The 20717-nt window shown below is 40.1% G+C and overlaps 1 protein-coding gene across 1 annotated transcript in view; it reads left to right on the top strand.

The window, feature by feature from the left end:
- Positions 1-20717, top strand: part of LOC106022749 (DCC-interacting protein 13-alpha) — a 62159-nt gene that overhangs the window by 33517 nt on the left and 7925 nt on the right. Inside the window, 9 exon segments of the mRNA XM_040743759.1 lie at positions 223-320; positions 6475-6570; positions 8088-8147; positions 8892-8963; positions 12571-12658; positions 13389-13422; positions 19167-19318; positions 19321-19354; positions 19915-19957. Of these exon segments, the coding sequence (XP_040599693.1) occupies positions 223-320; positions 6475-6570; positions 8088-8147; positions 8892-8963; positions 12571-12658; positions 13389-13422; positions 19167-19318; positions 19321-19354; positions 19915-19957 (677 nt within the window).

The raw sequence follows: 20717 nt of genomic DNA, 5'->3' as shown, positions 1-20717 counted from the left end.
TTCCACCTGAGATGTGTAACACTCAGTATTCTGTGACTCCCGAGCTCCAGGATACCTTTTCACCTGAGCTGTGTAACACTCAGTATTCTGTGACTCCCGAGTTCTAGAATACCTGATCCACTCCTGTTCCATCCCATCCGGACCCATCCTGAAACGCTTACATTTTGTGCTGAAACCGGGAATAGGCTCTTCTGGTGCCTGTGCTCCCCTTGGTGGACTGAGCCGCACTGGGACCCTATCTCTCATCTCCAGTTGGCCTGCAGCAGACTCGCCTTCCAACTCACCAATCGCTCGACACTCCATCCACCATCAACGATTGGGTAAGTCTCCCCTTCAGGTGGTGTTTCAGCTCCCTAAGTCAGGGGTCTTTGTAGAGGTGGAGGTACCCCAGCCAAGGCCCTTAAGGCTACAGCTGACCCTCCTAACCTGACGCCATCCTACCACCCTTGAAATTGCAATCCTGCAGTTTCCTTAGGGCCAACGGTGTCATTGAGTCCCTTCCTGATGCCCTCCCTTGGAGCTGGCTGTCATCCCACAGCTCCTCTAGGCCCTTGTGGCTTCTGCGACTCCATTCCTGACCCTTTCCTGTGGATCAGATCCCTCTTAGAGCTCGGTTTCCGTCTATGCCTTCTGGCTTCTAGAAAAGCCCTGATACCAGGCGCCGAGTCTCTTCTGGCTTAGCTGGGCTAAGCCTGACCCCCGTTGAGTTGGGTGAAGACCCTCTGAATGGCTTGGTCCTCTTTCGGTTGTCCTCCCTGAGTCCTGGGGACGCCCTTGACTACAGGCTGCAGTGACCTTTTCCTTCTCATCCATGGGAACTGTGTCATCTGTACCCTCCGGTTCCCCCTTGGGATGCCTCCTAGAAAACCTCCAGTCTCTACACCTGACACTTGAACTGAAGGGTCCTAAACTTATTTGCTTACAATCAAATTTTGTCTAAATATCCCTTCGATAATCAGTCCACATGGCCACGTAATGGCACCCTCGATCCCAATATTATTCGGGACCTTTAGAACTACAGTGAGCGATTGGAGAAGTGGAAGGAGATTTTCTATGTCCAGGCTTTCTCTCTGCTATGTTCCAAGCCTTCTCTCTATGCCTCGTGCTCTCCCACTCAACTCCTTTTGGCTAGGAAGTCTGAACAAGATGATCCCTCCGCTACTTTTGATCCAGCCAATGAGCCTTCTCACCGTCCAACAAAACCCTCAGCTCCCCCTCTCGCTCAGGCCCCTCCGACAGAACAATTTGGGGTGTCTGAGATTTGTGAGCTAGCATCACTTTGCAGGAGTTAAGACTGAAAACTTTGCGCAGGCTTGGAAAGGGGTCAGAGGGAGGGATCTTTCCAAAGTCCCTGACGAAATACGGTGCCTACATCAAATGGCCTCAAGACCCCGGGAGCGGTATTCCCCCCCCAGGCTCAGGTTAACCGCAGTGCACACGCCTGAGTGACTGAGACAGCGGCGACACCGCATGGGAGGTCACTAGTGGGAGAGCAAGCGAGCAGTCCTTTGTTAAGGAATCTCCTAGGTGTGTCCCATCATTGACGGGCGTCGCAGCGAACCAATGGGCGAGGCGGAGGGCGAGGTGGGGGCGGGACCGACGGGCCCAGAGGGCGGGGTTTCCCGCGCGGCCGCCTCTGAGCGCCTGGCTGGGGCAGCGGCGCCAGCGAGAGGACGGGGCCGGGTGAGCTGCTGCAGGCCTGGCGGGCAGTGAGCTGTGATGCGCGGCCGCCGAGAGTCCTGCCGCCGCCCAACCTTCGCCACGGTGCCGGGGATCCACAAGCTGCCGGTTGAAGAGACCCTGGAAGACAGTCGGCAGATAAGGTGCCGGAGCGGCCTTCGCTGTCTCCGGTGGGGCCTGGCGCTTGAAATCCGCGCCGGCTCTCCTTCGCCTTCCACGGGAGGTGCTGCTGTTATCGCGATGCTATGCTGTCGCGAGATCAGTCCCGGGCGCCGCGTTTTCCGTGGCGGCCTGGCGCGCCCGGAAGGAAGGGGCCTCCGAGTGCGACGCCGGCGGACGCGGCAGTGTGCACCTTGCTCCCCTGGGGTGTCGTTGTCCGCGCGGGGCTCTCACTTGAGCCGTGCCCCGGGGGGCGGCGCAAGGCGCCTGCCTGCTCTGCCAAGCCTTTGGTTGCCGGCTTGACCCGAATAAAGTCGTCAAAAATAAAAGCCCTGTTATGTGCCTTGGGGATGATGTTAGTGTGGGTTGCTCTAGCTGGAGACAGTCTGGGAAAATAAACCTTAGATTTCCTTTTCAGTAGTGAGTGAAATCTGTTGTGTTTTAAAAGGTGTTAGGGCCTGTAACTCGCTTCAACTTCATCCTTATGCCAGCTTTTTATATATAGTAAGGAATGTAGAACAATGTTGCTGGTGGATTTCTTAAATGAGGCTTGCTGAAAAATACATATTATATACATTTATACTGTGGTGCGCCCTCCCTCCAAAAAAACAGCGCTAGAGCTTACTTTCCTCGATGACACTTTTGCCTTGGATTTTGTGCCAGTTTTGATTTGCAGGTTGAAACTGGGCTCTGATTGTAGAATTGTTTTCTCATTCTGAAAGCTATCTTCATAGGCAAGTTGCTCAGACGTAATATCCCCTTTATCAGGCAGTATGAGAAAGACACCCACGTTTCAGGTTATCTCACAGCTGCTTTAAGTCTTGCTTAGTGACTTTCCAGTGTAAAGTTTTATGGTATATTTATTTCAAATGATTTGCGACAATTTTGAGGTTGTATTGGTCAGCATAATTTTATCTTTACTTTCTTAAAGACTCAATACACTGTCTGAACTTCTTTTACCCAGTGTACTTTTTATAGCCCATAAAGTCTATCAAGAGAATGGTTTGTACAGTGCCCTATCTGTGACTTTCGATACAGTGGTCATCTTGAAATTTCCATGTAATTAGTTTACACCTTGAGTCAGACTCATTCTGTAGCCCAGCCTGGCCTCAAAATGGATTCCTCCTGTCTCTAACTGGTGGTTGCAAGGTTGGACCACAAGTCTTTCAGTGGCTGTTATTGTGTTAATGTAAAAGTTGTTTTTATGTGTGTTCTGGCTGCGTGTGTGTGTGTGTGTGTGTGTGTGTGTGTGTGCCACTTGCACACTTGACCCACAATGGTCAGCAGAGAGTGTTGGGTCTCCTGGAACTGGGGTTACTGGTGTTTGTGAGCCACCGTGTGGGTGCTGGAAATTGAACCTGGTTTGTCTAGAAGAGCAGTCCGTGTGTTAACCACTGAGCCATCTCTTCAGCCCCTCTTTGTTAATTTAAAATGGTTTTGGGGGGGGACTGGAAGCGAGATCCAGGACGTTGCACTTGCTGGACCAATGCTATACCACTAAGATAAATCCTCAATTCGCTTCTCTTTTATTTTGTGTGGGTGTATGTGTTGTATGTGTTTGCACGTGTGTGTATGTGTGCTCATGAGAACAGAGGCCACAGATTGGTGCATCTTCCTTGATTGCTTATAATCCAGGGTCTTTCTCTGAACCCTGGGTTTGTTAATTCGGGTAGTCTAGCAAGCCAGCTTGCCCCAGGTATCCTGTCTCTGTCTTGTAAGTGTTGAGAGTACATGTGACCTGCACATGCCCAGTTTTACATGGGTTCTGGGGAATCTGGACTCTGGTCCTCAAGCTTGCAAGGTAAGGCTATATCTACTGAGCCATCTTCCCAGCCCTATTATGATTATATGTGACACAGCAGCTGCTCTTGTGTTTGTGGGCATGCAGAGGCTAGAGGACAAGGCCAGGCGTCCTTCCTCCTCAGCCTCTACCTAACTTGTTTTTTTGAGACAGGGTCTCCCCTAGAGACAAGGGTCTCATGGGATCATGTAGGCTAGGCTAGCTGGGCTGAAGCCCTAACTAAGGATCTGCTTGTCGACGCCTTCCCAGCACTAGGATTACACACACCTGCCACCATACCCAGCTTTTTTACCTGGGTGCTTTATAGCTAGCATGTCCTCACAGGGTTCTCAATGGTGCTGTATAGCTAAAATATCTTCACAGTAATCCGAATTTAAAAATTCAAGCCTGCATATTTGCTTAAGTGATTTCACAAACATCTTAATGTTTTCATTAGCATATACTAATAACATAACAATGGAATTTATTATGACATTTTATTTTTATTTGCCCTTTACCTCTATTGTTTTCCCTTCTTCTTCCTAGCTAGATGACATCTTACTCGTGTCTTTTACAAGTTTTTGTTTTGTTTTGAGAGAAAACTCTTGTGTTGCTAGCCTGAGAGTCCCCTCTGCCTCAGCTTTCAAAATAGTTGTAACTATAGCAGGTGAACCACGTCCAGCTCCCATCGTTGTCCTTTTAGAGTTTTTCCAAAGTTCTGCTTTTGTAAATAGGGCTGAGCTGAATGCTTTTGAATGCATTTGACAGATGTGGAGGGGTTTTTCTATCGGGGGAAGTGAATGGGAAGGGGACAGGGGAGACCCGGCTTCTGGGGACAGGAGTGGCAGAAGAGGAGAGAGAAAGTTGGGAGGTGGGCTCCTCCCTTTTAAAAGGGAATGTAGTGAATATGCACAGGTGGTGCTCTGAGTTGCTGCAGCTAAGTGCATGTCCTGTCAGAACCCCAAGAGCAGGCCAGTACAGATGCAGACAGATATCTTGGAGTTCGAGACCAGCCTGGTCTACAAGAGCTTGTTCCAGGACAGCCTCCAAAGCCACAGAGAAACCCTTCCTTGGAAAACCAAAAAGAATAAAAAGATTAGTTTTTTATTGTTGGAGCTTGAATTCAGCTCTATTTGGGCTTTTGTTTTTTCAAGACAGGGTTTCTCTGTGTAACAGCCTTAGGTGTACTGGAACTTTCTTTGTAGACCAGGCTGCCTGGGACTCAGAAATCTACCTGCCTCTGACTCTGGAGTGCTGGGATTAAAAGCATTCGACACTATTCACCTGGCCTCTGGCTCTTTTTTTTCTTTTTTTTTTTTTTTTGAGATTTGATTTACAGTAAAGCTTGCAAAGTTCAATTCTAATTTATTTAACATAAGGATGTTTAAAGTTATATACTGGAGAAAGAGAAATTTAACCCTCTACTAGTACATGTCTTATCTGTGTTTTGAAAATAAGAATCACAGTGAATTTTTTTTTTGGAGACAGGGTTTGTCATTTTGGCTTTCGAACTCATAGATCAGGCTGGCCTTGAATTCACAGGTATCCACCCTACCTCTACCTCCCAGTGCTGGGATTAAAGGCAAGTGAGTGTTGAATCCTGTTAATTATTTTGGTTTTTTGAGACAGTTTCTAAGGGCTGGAGAGATGGCTCAGCTGTTAAGAACACTAGCTGTTCTTCCAGAGGACCCAGGTTCAATTACCAGCACCCACATGGCATCTCACAACTGTCTGTAACTGCAATTTCAGGGGATTTAATACCTTCATACAGACATACATGCAGGGAAAAGCACCAATGCACATAAAATAAAAATGAAATTAAAAAAAGGAAGAGACAGGACCTCTCTGTGTAGTCTTGACTGTCTTGGAACTCATTCAGTAGACCAGGGTGGTCTAGATCTCAGAGACCCACGTGCCTCTTTCTCCTGAGTGCTGGAATGAATGGCATACACCACTATGCTTAGCTATCTTATTTAATGTTGTAAAGCAGCCCCGAGAGACAGGCAGTGGACCACTAGAGTGAAGAAGAGTCTGCCGTATCTGGCCAGTTGTAGTGCATGTGTGTAGTCTCAGCTACGAGGGTGAAGCAGGGTGAAAGCTTTGGCAAAGTACAATACTGAGACTGTGGACTTCCTATGTCACAGAGGTCTTGTGCCACATCCTACACCAATTGCCTAAGTTCTTCCTTTGAATACGGAAGTTAGTGAATAAAAATATGAAGTCTGCCCAGGTGTGGTGGCTCACATCTATAGTCTCAGTATATCAGATGCTGAAGCAGAATGACTGCCATGAGTTTGAGGCCAGCTTGACCCTCTCTTAAAATGAATAAACTATATGTGTGTGTTGGGTTGCGGTAGTGTCATCCTTTGGATTTTAAGCCTTAATTGTCCATTACGTACTTCTTTTCTTTCCTTTCTTCCTTCATTCTTTTTTAAGTATGGCCACCATGCATTGCTTCCTATTTTTAGGTTGAATAACAGGAGTTTTGATTTGCAAAAGCACGTCTTCGTTCTTCTTGCCAATGCTCCTTTTTGTTTTTCTTTTGGGGTAGGGTTTCTGTGTGGGACTGGTGTCTTAGAACTCTCTCTGAGGACCAGGCTGGCCTTGAACTCAGAGATAGGTTCCTCCTCTGTCTTCCAAGTGCTGGAAATAAATGTGTGCACTACCATGCCCAGCTTTTATGCTGGTACTTTAATGACATGGAACAGAATTTAAAAAATCCTTTGACATCTGTATTATTATCGAAAGAGTATAGAGAGATTAAGAGCCAGAATTAGTAGAGTTCTAGTATTTTACTGCTTTGAGAAAAAGTGTTTCACTGTCTGATTTATATAAACTTATGATTTCTTTCACAGACAAGGTCTCTCCTGGTTTTATTTGAAGATGCTACCGCCATTTGCAATTACACGAACCAATTGTATCAAGCTATGCATCAGATTGATGATGCACAGGTAAAGAATTAAAAGGTCAACAATACTGCCTAAAAGAGAGTCTCTCAGCACATGAGGACAGACGTAGTGTCCATTGACTTACTGCTACATACCTCATTCGCTCTTAGGCCCGGAGTAATATCTGCTGAAATGATGAATGAATACTGTGGTGGTTTGGATAGGAATGGTGCCTCCATTCCTGGCCTACTGTGGCATGCACTTCTGCTGCCTGTAGATAAAGATGTAGATCTCTCAGCTCCTTCTCCAGCAGCTGTCTGCTTGCATTCTGCCATGTTTCCCAAATTGATGGTGATGGACTGAACTCTGAAACTGTAAACCAGCCCCAGTTAAGTATTTTCCTTTATAAGAGTTGCTGTGGTCATGACTTCTCTTCACAGCAATAGAAACCCTGAGACACACACCAAGTATATTATATTGCAGAACTTATATTTCAGTCAGACTTGTAGTACTAAACAAGTGACAGTGTTGTAGGGTCCGTCACATTTCCTGGTAGTGCGAACTTTCTTACTGGAGTTCAATGGTAGTGGATTGACTGAAGACCCCATAGTGTCATATTTTCCTTAATCATGCTTTTAACTTTAAGGAGTCCCCTCTGTTTTTTGGTAGTAAAGGCTTTGAAAGTCGCCATAGTAGAACTCTATGACTAATTTTTCTTTTAGAAGAAACATAAAACTTGAGGAGGCTGTGTTTGTATAATTTATAAGCTTTAACAGCAGTTTGCATTCTTTTGATGTACTTTATTTGGGATTAGTTAAGTATATTAATTTTTTCCTTGTCTCTATCTACTGCTATGATAGTTGTGTCTCCCCCAGCTCATGATAGGTTTTACATGGCTTCCTTTTTGACCACAGATGTTCAGTTAATAAGTAAAGTATTATATCACAGCTGAAAACACCTGAATTAACCAAAATGCCGTTCACCTGACTTTGCTGCCTTGTTGTGTCCCATGTTAAGCATATTGTTACATTATTGAACGCTTATATTCTTTAGATTGGAGAATAATCAGGCATTCTCATAACTACAAATGTTGCTGACATTATGTACAGTTAACTTCTGGTTTTAAATAAATTTAATATTTAGTTTTAATTATCAAAACCCTCAAAACAATAACAAAAAAACTAGGTAAAAAGCATATACCTGAAGGTGGATTTGGTAGTGCATGTTCTGTAATCTCAGCACTTGAGAGGCAGAGGCAAGAGGATCAGAAGTTCAAGGTCATCCATAGCTACAAAGCAAGTTTGAGGCTAGCCTGAGCTACATGAGTCTATGTCTTTAAAAAGGAAAAAAAGAGAAAAGTACATGCCTGTAACAATGCTGAATTTTTTGACAGTGCCTCTCTTCTGGTTTGCATTTGTTTTGAAACACTTTTAATGATAGTTCCTTTCTCGTTGCTGAGAAGTTAAAAATATGTATATGGTATAAAGTGATAATAAGTAAAGGGGGCTTAGATGTCATCAGTTGGCGTTTTTTCTTAACTGTTATCTTGTACTAATTTGAATCCGGATCTTTTTCCTTAGAATGAATTAAGTGCAGCAACATATCTGACTTCGAAACTTTTAAAAGAATAGGACAAACAGGTACATATGTCAAGGTTTTAAAGCATGATTTAATGCACATAGTGTCTGTACAGAAAACGTTTCCATTCAGAATCTTTTGTTTTTGTGTTTTAGAGCAAGGGTTTCACCATATAGTTCATGCTGTTCTAAACTCATGGTCTTCCTGCTTTGGCCTTCTGAGTGCTGGGATTCCAGGCATTCACCACCATGCATGGCTTCTTAGGACTTACTGAGTTTACCAAATATGCTATTGAAATTTCACTAAGTCCTTATTGTTACTGACTTAATGTTAGAACTAAGGATGTCTGCTTTTCCAGCTTTCTCCTTTTTACTAACAAAAAACTGACTTTGGTCAAGGTTATATTGTTAGTTGTTGGAGGAGCCTAAGCTAAAGCCAAATCTTTGAAATCCTATTATTGAGTACATTCCAGTATATATCCTGTTGGTTGATTACGTAACAAACATTTTAAAACTGTTTATTAATTAGGAAGATTATTACAAACATTTTGGAATATGTTCAAAGTTTTTCAAGTTTCTAAAATTACTTGAAAGCACAAATTGTGTTATTCATAAAAAAATACAACATTGAGCCGGGTGGTGGTGGTGCATGCCTTTAATATCAGCACTTGGAAGGCAGAGGCAGGCAGATCTCTGTGAGTTCGAGGTCAGCCTGGTCTACAAAGCTACACAGAGAAACCCTGTCTTGAAAAGTCAAAAAAAATGCAGCATTGACCATTTATCTCATCTTTATTTCTTAGTTTTTAGCGTTTTCCTTTGGGAGGTGATGATGAAGTTATGAGGTCTACTTTACAGCAGTTTTCAAAGGTGGTAGGTAAGGTAAGTTTTGATCTTGTTTGAACAGGTGGTTTTATAACTAAGTTACTCGTTGTTGAGCTTTTACTGAAAACTATAAAATTGTATTACATTTTATTTATTTTGTGTGTGTCTGTGAGTGTGAGAGTGTGAGGGTGCCACAGTTTGTGTGTGGAGGTTATATGACAACTTGCAGGAATAGTTTCTCTCTTACCATCTCCGTCCTCAGGGTTAATGTCAGTCACCAGGCTTGTTAGTAGGTGATAATACCCACTGAGCCATTTCTCCTGCCTTTATTGGGGGAATCCAATATAGTTATGATTCTATAAGCAGTTTTGTTACGAAGGGTAGCATCAAAAGGCATAATTTCGCCAGGTGGTGTTGGCGCACGCCTTTAATCTCAGCACTCGGGAGGCAGAGGCAGAGGCAGGGGCAGGCAGGTCTTTGTGAGTTCGAAACCAGCCTGGTCTACAAGAGCGATTTCCAGGACAGACTCCAAAGCCACACAGAAACCCTGTCTCGAAAAACAAAACAAAACAAAACCAAAAGAGGGGCATAATTTCTACATCTTGATGACTTTTATAAAATCAGTATTTTCTTTTTCTTTTTTCTGTTTTGGTTTTACGAGACAGGGTTTCTCTGTATTGTTTTGGAGGCTGTTGGTCCAGCCCGGCCTCGAACTCACAGAGATCCGCCTGCCTCTGCCTCCCGAGTGCTGGGATTAAAGGTGTGTGCCACCGCCTCTTGGCTCTACAGTCAGTATATTCTTATCTGATTAAAACATTATTTTCCCAAAAATAAGCTTATACGTGGGCTTCATCTATTTCTAACCTGTGAATAATTTTTTCACTGTTATTTGATGTGGACAGAGAAGAGTGAAGCTGTCTGGTGTAGGTAAGCACTGTGTGGTTTTTCTTGTGCCATTAGCAATACTTTACTGTTTAGTTCTCATTAGTCCATGCAAAGTATCCAAAGTAGTTTTTAATTTCTCAATCCACAATCATACCATCACAAGACAATAACAACACGAAGGTCTAGCAGTTAGAAGAAGTACTGAGATGTGTATGGAGAACATAACTGTTCTCTACTCTTACTGTAAAAGCTGTGAGTGTGTGTGTGATTATTTTCATATACATACTTTTGCTAGGCTTGGGATCCAACCCAGGGCACATTTAATGTGCTAGGTAAGTCTCGACCACTGAGCTATAACCTAGCTCCAGTTTTTCTAATATCTTAATAACTCATTATAGCAGAATGTTATTTGAGTTATCAGTATAAATAATAATAGTACTGGGGTAGGGATGTAGCTTAGTGGTACAATACTCGAGTAGCATGTGTGAGTACCTCGAATAGCATGTATGAATACCGGGGTCTGACTCCTGGCACTTCAAGTAAACAAAACAAAGTGCTTACAGGAAACGGACTTTTTCTGTTTAAAATTATGGTAAAATACATTAAAATTCATGATATTTAATCCATTAACTGCATTGTGCAAACCATAATAGTTATCTATAACAAGAACATTTTCATTGCTGGGTGATGGTGGTGCATGCCTTTAATCCCAGTATTTGGGAGGTGGTCTATAGAGTGAGTTTCAGAACAGTTAGGGCTTGAAATAATAAAAAAAAACCAAAACAACAACAACATAAAAACTCATTTCAAGAGTGAGTTTCAGAACAGTTAGGGCTTGAAATAATAAAAAAAACCAAAACAACAACAACATAAAAACTTATTTCATTATCCTAAAACTATTTTTCCCCCTTTAATATATCACTTTCCCTCAAATTTCCCAAGGCTTTGGCAATGATTACACTTTGCTCTCCCTGTCTACATGTATATCTTGTAAATTAACCTGTGTAATTGGTAGACTGTGAGGTGTGTCTTTTTTCACTTTGAATATAAGTTTATCTGTGCCAGTATTTCATTCCTTATTTTTTTTGGTTGAGTAATTTTCATTGTATATTTATTAACACATTTTATCCATTAGTGGGTATTCTATTTAGTTATGACCATTCATATACTAGCTTGATCTTTTTTATTATTATTTTTTTGTACACAGCGTTTCTGTGTGACTTTGTCTATCCTGGAACTTGAGATATAGACCAGGCTGGCCTTGAACTCACAAAGATCCACCTGCTTCTGTCTCCCAAGTGCTGGGATTAAGGGTGTACGCCACCACTGTCCAGCCATTTTTTTTGTTTATTGGTATTTTGCCTACATGTCTATCTGTATGAGGGTGTCACGTACCCTGGAAATGGAGTTACAGACAGCTGCCATGTGGATGCTGGAACTTGTACCCGGATCTTCTGGAAGAGCAGCCAGTGTTCTCAACTAGTGAGCCCTCTCTTCAGCACCCTAGTTTCATCTTAAATACCAGCTTTCAGTTCTTCTTTCAGTATGTTCTCAGGAGTGCAATTGCTTGATGTTATGGTAATTTTATAGTTAGCTTTTTGGGGGATCAGCAGATTGTTTTGTGTGTGCCTATATGCAGTGTATGAAAGTTCCAATTTTCTTTATCCTTGCCAACAAGAATTTTCATTTAAATAATAACCATTTGAGCCAGATGGTGGTATCACATGGGTTTTTTAATTCCAGCATTTGGAAGGCAGATGTAGGCAGATCTTTATGAGTTCCAGGTCAACCTAGTCTATAGTGTGAGCTCCAGGACAGCCTGGGTTACACTGAGAAACTCTTGTTTCAAAGAGTCAAAAAGAAAACAAAAAACAAAAAAGATGACCATTTAATGGGAGTGAAGTTGTATCTAATTGCCCTTTTGACTTGCAGGTTTTGGATAGTTGCTATGATGCACAGCATTTTTTTCCATATGATTATGAACCATTTGTAGTCTTAGGCAAAGTGTCTGTTCAGATCCTTTGCCCATTTTTAAATGGGTTATTTGGTTTTTATTATTGAATTGTAACAGTTCATTACCTAGATTCAGATTTCTTCTGAGACCTGGTTGACAAATGTTTTGTCATTCTGCTTGTCATCTTTACTTTCTTGATAGTATCTTCTGATGCACAGCTTTTATTTTAATAGAGTCCATTTTAATATATTTTGTTGCTTGTGCTTTTGATATCATATCTAAGAGAGTATTGTCCTAAATTTTCTTATAAAGTTTTAGGCTGGGCATAGTAGTATATACCCTTAATCCCAGCACTTGGAAAGCAGAGGAAGGTGGATCTCTGAGTTCCAGGCTAGCCTGATCTACATAGTGAGTTCTAGGACCACTAGTGCTATGTAGAGAGACCCTGTATCACAAAAGAAAACAAATAGAAAAACAGGAAATCCCCCTCCCCTTTTTGGGTTTTCAAGATAGGATTTGTCTATGTAGCCCTGGCTGTCCTAAAACTCACTTTGTAGACCAGGCTGGCTTGCAGGTCAGAGATCTGACTGCCTCTGCTTCCCAAGTGCTGGGATTAAAGGCAGACACCACACCACCTGGCAGGAGTTTCTTTTGTATCATGAAATATTTTGTATTATACTACATAATTTTTGTTTTTCATTTGTAAAAAATAATCTTTTAAGAAAGACTAGATTCAAGTTTATATAACATTGGTAAATGTCTATGTATAGACATTCATTAGTTGTGTCATCTGTTAGTTATTTGGTCTCTGTTTTCTTTTACTAGCTTAGTTCTTGTCATGCGGTACTTTCAACTCAACTTGCTGATGCTGTGATGTTCCCCATTTTCCAGTGTAAAGAAAGAGATCTGAAAGGTATTGAAGTCAATCTTGTCTATTTTCATCAGTTGTCAGAAGATCAGCGCATTTAATTTCTTATGTAAACCAGCTCTGACCACAACATGCCCCTTTCACTTTAAGCAGTTACTAAACATTTATGAAAGTGCTTGATATTAACTAGTTCCTAACAAATAATAACGTCCTTTCCTCAAAAAGGAGATGGGTTAGCAGTAGACAGTGTCTCACGTGAGCGTTTTATGATCTGGTTCTTTTTAATAATTTATAAACTCAAAGTAGGTAAAAAACAAGTTTATCAGTGAATGATAAATTGTTTAAAGACAAGTATCTTTTAGAGATGGAGTTAATAACTGAAATGATCTTTTAGAATGTTCCATGTAGACACAAGAATTCATAATCTAAGACTGCATGGCATAATCTTTTCCTTTTCATTCAGCATTTGAAATTATTAATCACATATTGAAAAACCAAGAAATTTATATGTTAGAATCTAGTTTGTCAGTATTTGTATTTCTTAACATTTAAGGTGGATTTTAATACTTGTTTGTTCTCGTATTTGTGGTAAGTAGATCTTCTGGTGGCTAATGATTTTGAATACTTTGTAGACTAATTGAAACTAACTTTTTCATCTTGCCTATAAATTCCTGTTTGAGTTTTAGTTATGTCTTAAGTGGTACTAATTGCTGTATAGATATAATAAAATATTTCATAAATATGCTAAACTGAAATTATTTTTGAACTTTTTCAGAAATACTGACACTAAGAGTTATTTTAGACTGCAAGTAAAGGTAAGCCCTGAATATGTTATACACTAATTTCTTTCATCTTTTCATCGGTGTGCATCATGGCTGATTCTTGGTAATATTTTTTTAAAAAATAGCTCAATTAAATGGTTATGATAACATTAAATCAGTGGAGATATTTTGAATATAGTTTTTACAAAATGTTTGAATGGCAGTTACTTCAGTCTTACAGTTTCCTATCCTCATTAATGCCTAAAGGGGTTGTAAAATATTCTTTTATTCACTTAGTAAACATTACCGTGTTCTTTCTTCCTCTCTCCTGTCGTCTCATATTCCCTTCTCTTCCTGTGCTGGTCTTGAACCAGGGCCTTGTGCATGCTAGGCAAGCACTCTCCCACTAAGATACATCCTCAGCTCTCCTATTTTTTAAAAGAGTTTTACAATTAAGAATAATTTTTCCTCTTTTTATTCATTCTTCTCTTATGCAGTACCTCCCAACCACAGTCCCCTCTCCCCATCCCTCCCAGTCATTTGCCTACCCCAGATCTATTGCTTCTGTTTCCCTCCAGAAAAGAGCACGCACTAACTTCTTTGGATGTTAGTGTTTTCTATCAGTCTGATACATAGTAGTGTAATTTAAGGGAAGCTAGGCTGTGGAGAACATTTGAACATAGTGATTATGTGGTGGGGAATGCTTACCTAGCTCTAGTACAGTGTAGTTTTGTGTAGTATGGTTGTACTGTTCACATTTATTTCTGTTTTCCAGATCATGATGCTGCAATTAACAGAGGCAGCCAATTGTCAAAAAACAGAGAAAAGGACAAGGTGTGTGTACACACTTTTCAAAACATTTTTAATGCTTGCCTCTGCCTCCCGAGTGGTGGGATTAAAGGCGTGCGCCACCACTGCCTGGCTCATAGTTTTTATGTGTATAGGTGCTTTGTCTGCAGGTATGTCTGTTTACCATATGTGTATACGTGCTTTCTCTGCAGGTATGTCTGTTTACCATGTGCGTTAAGTGCCTGGGGAGGCCGGAAGAAGGGGCCAGAGTCCCTGCAACTGGAGTTTCAAATGATTGTGAGCCACCATGTGGGTGCTAGGAGTTGAGCCTACTCCTTTGGAAGAGTTCTGAGCGCTCTTCACTGCTGTGCCTTTATCTCTCCAATCCTGTATACCTTTTCAATATCAGAGTTAATGGCCATGCCATTAGTTGATTTAGTTTTTCCTGTTTCAAAATAGAGCCAACAGATCATTGCTGTGGTATTACTCTCAAATTTTTTTCCTAGCTGTTCAAAACCTTTCCGATTCTTTAAACAAAATGTTTCTCTTCTGCCAGTTTTTGATATTACAAGTAAATATAACTGTTTTAAAGGTATAGCTGATTCCAAGTATATAAAACTTGTTTTGTTTTGTTTTATATTTTGATAATACTGCATGTTCTGTTTTCATTTTACAAGGTGTGAATTCAGAAACCCTTTATGAGATACAGTATATGCACACAGTAACAATTAATAAAAAAAAGAGGGTATGAATTTGAAAGAACAAGGAGAGGTATATCGGAAGGTTTAGGGGGAGGAAAGGGAATGGAGAAATGTAATTACATTATAATTTCAAAAAGAAAATGAAAAGACACCACAAAAGAAAAAAATTCAGTTTTGTATTCAGGTTATATGAAAGTATGTACATAAGTATATAAGTAGACTTTTGTGGTAGTTTGGATGTGGAAAAGGTAACCCTGAATTGAGTAACAAACACTGTCTGGAAACTCATTTTTAAAATCATATGATTAAAACCAAAAAAGAAAAAGTAAATCACACACGTTGCCTCAGTGAATTGTTACATACAAAACTCAATGGAATTGTGGTATGAGAATTTCTTTACTTAAAGGGAATATTTAGGTTTTGATATTTGTTTAAGGAATGAAACCCAGAAGTATTGCACAATATTTTAGGACAAATGTACTCAAGCAAAGATTAAAGACAGAAGTATTACACAATATTTTAGGACAAATGTACTTAAGCAAAGATTAAAGAGAATATCAACAAGTTCTAGGTGATTTCAAGACTTGTGATAGAGCTTGTACCAATGCTCGTACATGGGGGATCTCTGCAGGCAGACACAGTGATTGCTTATGGGAATTATCCACTGAGTAGCATTTACTGTGCAGCAGTCACTGTGACAACAAAGGGAATGATCCTCACACAGTGATCATTCCCCAAAACTGCTTTCTGTTTCTAATTTTAGTTGACAAATTACCCAAGAAAACACACAGTTTGTGATACATTAGTTATTTTGCCTTAGAGAGGTACTTAAGAGTCTATGTTATAAAATTTGGTATATTTTATATTGCATTTGGATATTCCAAGTATTTTTTAAAAATCATCTTTTTTCATTAGAAAAATTGTTGAGCATCTGTTTATCAAGCAGTATGTTGGATACCTTGGAACAATGTGAGTAGGCTCCACTCTTGCTCTCATAGACATTCATTGAAGGCTTTTGTGTGAATGCATTCCAGAGTACAAGGATGGAGATACTGTAGATTGGCATGAGTTAAATGCAGTAATGGGGATTTTTACTAGTTGTACAGATAGAGCTTTATTGGTGAGTTGGAAAACGTTATACTTAGGAGGTGGCATATGCAAGTGTAGATAAGTAGACAACACTTTGGGGATTGAAAAGGACTTTCTTAAAAAAAATCCCAAACCAAACAACAAAAATCCCTAAAACCAAACGAGTTTTTCTGTAGAGGCCATTTGTGGAGTTTGGAGAATGTAGGTTTAGTATACTGGTTGAGGTGGGTAAGATTTTGGGGACGTAGCTGAGGTCTGCTACTACTTGAAGTCATGTACTAGTTACTTAATCCCCTGCCTTTATTCTCTATGCAAAACAAATCCACAAAACAACAATTGTGAAAATAAAATTAGATAATGCAGTAGCACTTTTAGCAAGTCCCACTAAATTCTAAACATATGGTGATGGGAGGGAATCATTACCTTTCATCTCGTTGGATGTGCTTGGGGGGAGATGGCAGAAATAACACATTAGTTGGGGGCTGGGTGTGGTAGCTCTCACCCGCGATCCTAGCACTTTGGAGGCAAAGGCAGGAGAATCACTGAAAGTTTGAGGCTACTCTGGAGTTCAAGTCTAGCCTGGGCTACAGAATGGGACACTGTTTTAAAACATACCCACAACCCCCTCCCCAAAGCCCATCAAAAAATTTGGGGGCCAAATTGCTCTATTTGTGGCCTTGAAGTGTGTTGCAGTGAGTAGTCATCAAAGGATTTTAAGTGGGTTAGTAACATCATGCAGCTATGTAACAAGAGCAGTAAAGAGAATGTGAAAGGGATAGTACTAGATAGAATGCAGTAAGGTTGTACTAGAATACTTTGCATAGTCATAATAAAGGTTGTTATTAAAAGAGAAAAAGGAGGTTTTAGAATTGTTTCTCTTTTCTCACTGGGAATTGAAACCAGAGCCTCGTGGATGGTGGTTCATGAGGCATGCTATCCAGCCCTGCTTTGGAGGGGAAGGGGAGGAGGTGTGTGGATGGCTGAAGTCATTCTGTGTATGTGTAAATAAAGCACTGTTGGCCAATAAGGAAGCAAGATAGGTGGGACTAGGAGTCGAAGAGGATTGGATTCTGGGGAATGCAGTCAAGAGTATGTCACTATGCGATTCCCGGGAAGAGAGAACATGATAAGACCTTATAAAAATATGTATTAGTAATTATGGGTTAGTACCTAAGTCAGAGCTAGCTGATAAGAAAGCAAGCAAACGGCCAACAGCTTCATTATGAATATAGTGTCTCGTGGCTTATTTAGGGGTTAAAGCAGCAACGGGCCCTAGGGGGATCCCACAAGCTGTCATGATGCTAAGAGTTAGTTTTCCTGTCATGAGTGTATTTCTCAGCTTTATCACTAAATTTTGGAGTTTTTTCTATCTTTTCCCTAGAATGTCATCTCTAGATTTCATAGCACTGAAAATTGAGGATAGCTTTAATAATTGTGAAAGCTAGCTTTTATGTCTGAATAGTATAAATACGTAACAGTAATTATCCATAAGTCTCATTTGTAAACATTGTTTGGAAGATTAGTAAGCCATTCTTGTTTTCTATGCTCTAGTGTTTAGAGAAAGACAGCATTTCTAATCACCTTTGCTATCTTGGTAGCGATGCTGTTAATCTGAGGTGTGGAGAGAGATGAAATTGGAGCTTTTTCATTTTCATTTTTGCAGTGTTGGGGCTTGAACACAGAGCATTTTAAATACTATTCTGTAGTTAGGTGTCTAGTTGCTTTACTAGTGTTCAAATTTGATACTTTCACCAAAAGATCCAAGTTTTAAAAAGCATTTAAAATGAATTTATGTTACCTTAACCATCTTATAATTGCTTCTTTAAATAATTAAATACATGGGCGCATAGGATTGATAAGGCATTCTTTGTTGGTTGTGGCTGGTAGTAACTAGTCTGTTCTCTGTATTAGGTTTGAAGGGAAATGGAAGGTGATGTTGAGACCATGAAACCGACAATAGAAGACTTGGAAGTAGCCAGTGACCCTTTATATCTGCCTGACCCAGATCCCACCAAATTTCCCTCTAAAATTTAACCCAAAAGGCTGGATACCTGAATGCTAGGAAGTAAGAAAACTATTGTTATTTTCATATCTCATCTTGTACTATCCAATCAATGTAGTATATAATTAATATTGTTTGCCTGATTGTTTTGGTTTTACCAAAGGTTGAAACTGTTTTTATAAAAAGTATATTTTTTGTGTATACATTTTGATTTATTATAATGATTATTTTGTGTATTCTTGGGGTAGCACAGTTCAGGATTGGAGGGGAGAGGACCGCTTGCTGGAGTTGGTTCTCTCTTCCCACCATGTGGGTGCCTCAGATAGAACTTAGTTACTAGGCTTGGTGGAAGTACCGAGACTCATTATGCCATCTTGGCAGCCCAAGGTTGAAACATTTTAGTAGTGTAATTATATGAGTTTGCTGACAGATGGAAGTTCATGAATCCTTTAAAAATACTTCCTTAAGCTGGGTAGTGGTGGTATACATCTTTAATCCCAGCATTGGGAGGTAGAGGAAGGTGGATCTCTGTGAGTTCCAAGTCCAGCCTGGTCTGCAAAGTTCAGGACAGCCAGAGTTACACAGAGGGACCCTGTCTTGAAACAAACAAGCAAACAAGCAAGCAAACAAAAATCTTACCATGATATTTATTGAATAATATGAATAATTTGTATTTATAGACGTGATGAAACAATTTGAGTCTAAATAGGCCTGTCATAGTATTATGTTAATGTTAATCACATAATTAACGATGTGATTATATCAAGTCAAATTTGAGTTTTCATTTGAAATGGGCCAAACCTTTTTGGACCCCTCTTTTTTTCTCTTCAATTATCAATGCTGGCTTGGAACCCAGGCTCTTGAGCATCCCAGGCACATATGACCCCACTGAGTTAAGTCCTCAGCCATCACTCAGTACAGAATGGTGAAATAGATTAATCCTCAAAATAAATTTGAATTTATTCCATTGAATATTGAACTGTAACTTGTATTTTGATGGATCATTTTAACAGCTGCCACTTAATAATTTCTAGTCTTGTTTCTGAGACTGTATACACACAAGTGAGTCAACCTGTACAAAATCATTTTAGATGTCTTCTTGACATCTTCGTGCCTTTTTGCAAGTTGTTTTGTTTTCACAGGCTTTTTCTTGTGTCTGCTGATAGGGATATTTAAGTGTCATTATTAAAATATCAATGTATTTTCTTTAGTAAACCAGGTTTGGTGTCATCTATCTGTGACAGACAGCTTTACTTCCCGCAGGGTGGAAACTTAATGAGTCAAGCACGTGGAGATGTGGCAGGAGGCCTGGCCATGGATACAGACAACTGTTCAGTGATGGCTGTGGACTCTGAAGACAGGAGATTTGTTTTCAGATCATTTCCTTTGATGGAAAAACGTTAGTATCTTTCTGTTAGTCATTCATATGTTGGACTCTTTGTTTAACCTTATTGAGGGTGAAACTGTCAGTAATGAAGTTGGTATTTTCTAGTCAGATCACCAATAGAGATGGCAGGAGTTGAAGTACATTTTTTTCTTTTATGTTCTGACCTCTGAGAGTGGACACTCCCATTTGATTTTACACTTTGTGTTGTAGATAGCCTTTTGGAGATCAGGCTTAAATCCTGACCCTCTGATGGTCTTCTTTCCCTAAAGTATTGTCACTTTTGTTCTTTTCTTTAATTTTAAAGTTGAGGTTAAAACTTTCACTCTTTTCTCCCTAGATCTTCAAATTTGCAAGCATAGAGTAAAACAGACCGTGAAGAGGTAACTTTTTTTAATAAAGTTAACTTCTTTAACTTGTGAGGTCTATCAGGCACAGGAATCCTTGAGAGTGAGGCAGAAGATGTGGGATACTGTTTTCTCTTTTGAAAGAAGGAAGATATGCAATACACATTACTCAGAAAGAGTTTGTATTTTAATTTTTCACATAGGTATTATGGTAACTTTTCTCCCTAGATCTTCAAATTTGCAAGCAGAGAGTAAAACAGACCATGAAGAGGTATTTTTTAATAAAATTAACTTCTTTAGCAACATTAAAACTGTTTTTCCTGAGAACGAAACATATTAATGTATTCATTATAGAAAATTTGGAAAAATCCAAATTAATTTAAAATCATTTTAAAGTTCCCTGTTCTGAAGCAGCAGTCTTGTTTTCTGACAGTTTTATAGCTGGAGGAATCTTGGACACCATTTCTGTGCTGTCTTAAAGTGTTATATTTAGCAATGACCTTATGAGTGTTGCCTTCTAGCAGGCTTAGTATCATGAGTTGACAGTTTCATTTAGTCTCCGTTCTCACTAATCTTTGAGACACTACTTGCTGCAGCAAGACCATAGTGGCAGCAGATATGGTACCACAAGAGCAACTAAAGCCTAGAAGGTTAGCAAAATGAAAGACAGAAAAGCAAAGATTTGGGAGTCTCTGTTCTTCCTTACAAGCTTGTTAGTTTTGGCTCCAGTTTTACTCCTACTATACCACATGTGGAAGGTAAGGTGTCATAAAGACTGCTACCTTAAAAGATGTTTTCAGAAATAGTCTTCATGAAAATATACCCCAGATTATTTTCAAGCACTTTTATTTCATATTATAATTTTATTGGTAAAAGGTGGAGTTGGAAATTCTGTAGAGACCTGCATGTATTTCTTTCTCGTGGGAAAGAGTAGTCTTTGAAGACAGATGTTTCTGCTCTCGGCGTGGTTTACCCAGAGTATTAGATTTGTGAGGTCTACCAGGCACAGGAATCCTTGAGAGTGAGGCAGA

This window comes from Mesocricetus auratus, unplaced genomic scaffold (genome assembly GCF_017639785.1).
Source record: "Mesocricetus auratus isolate SY011 unplaced genomic scaffold, BCM_Maur_2.0 Super-Scaffold_100003, whole genome shotgun sequence".
Classification (NCBI taxonomy): Eukaryota; Metazoa; Chordata; class Mammalia; order Rodentia; family Cricetidae; genus Mesocricetus; species Mesocricetus auratus.
Note: the sequence above shows the minus strand (reverse complement) of the source record. Positions and strands in the feature narration are given on the sequence as shown.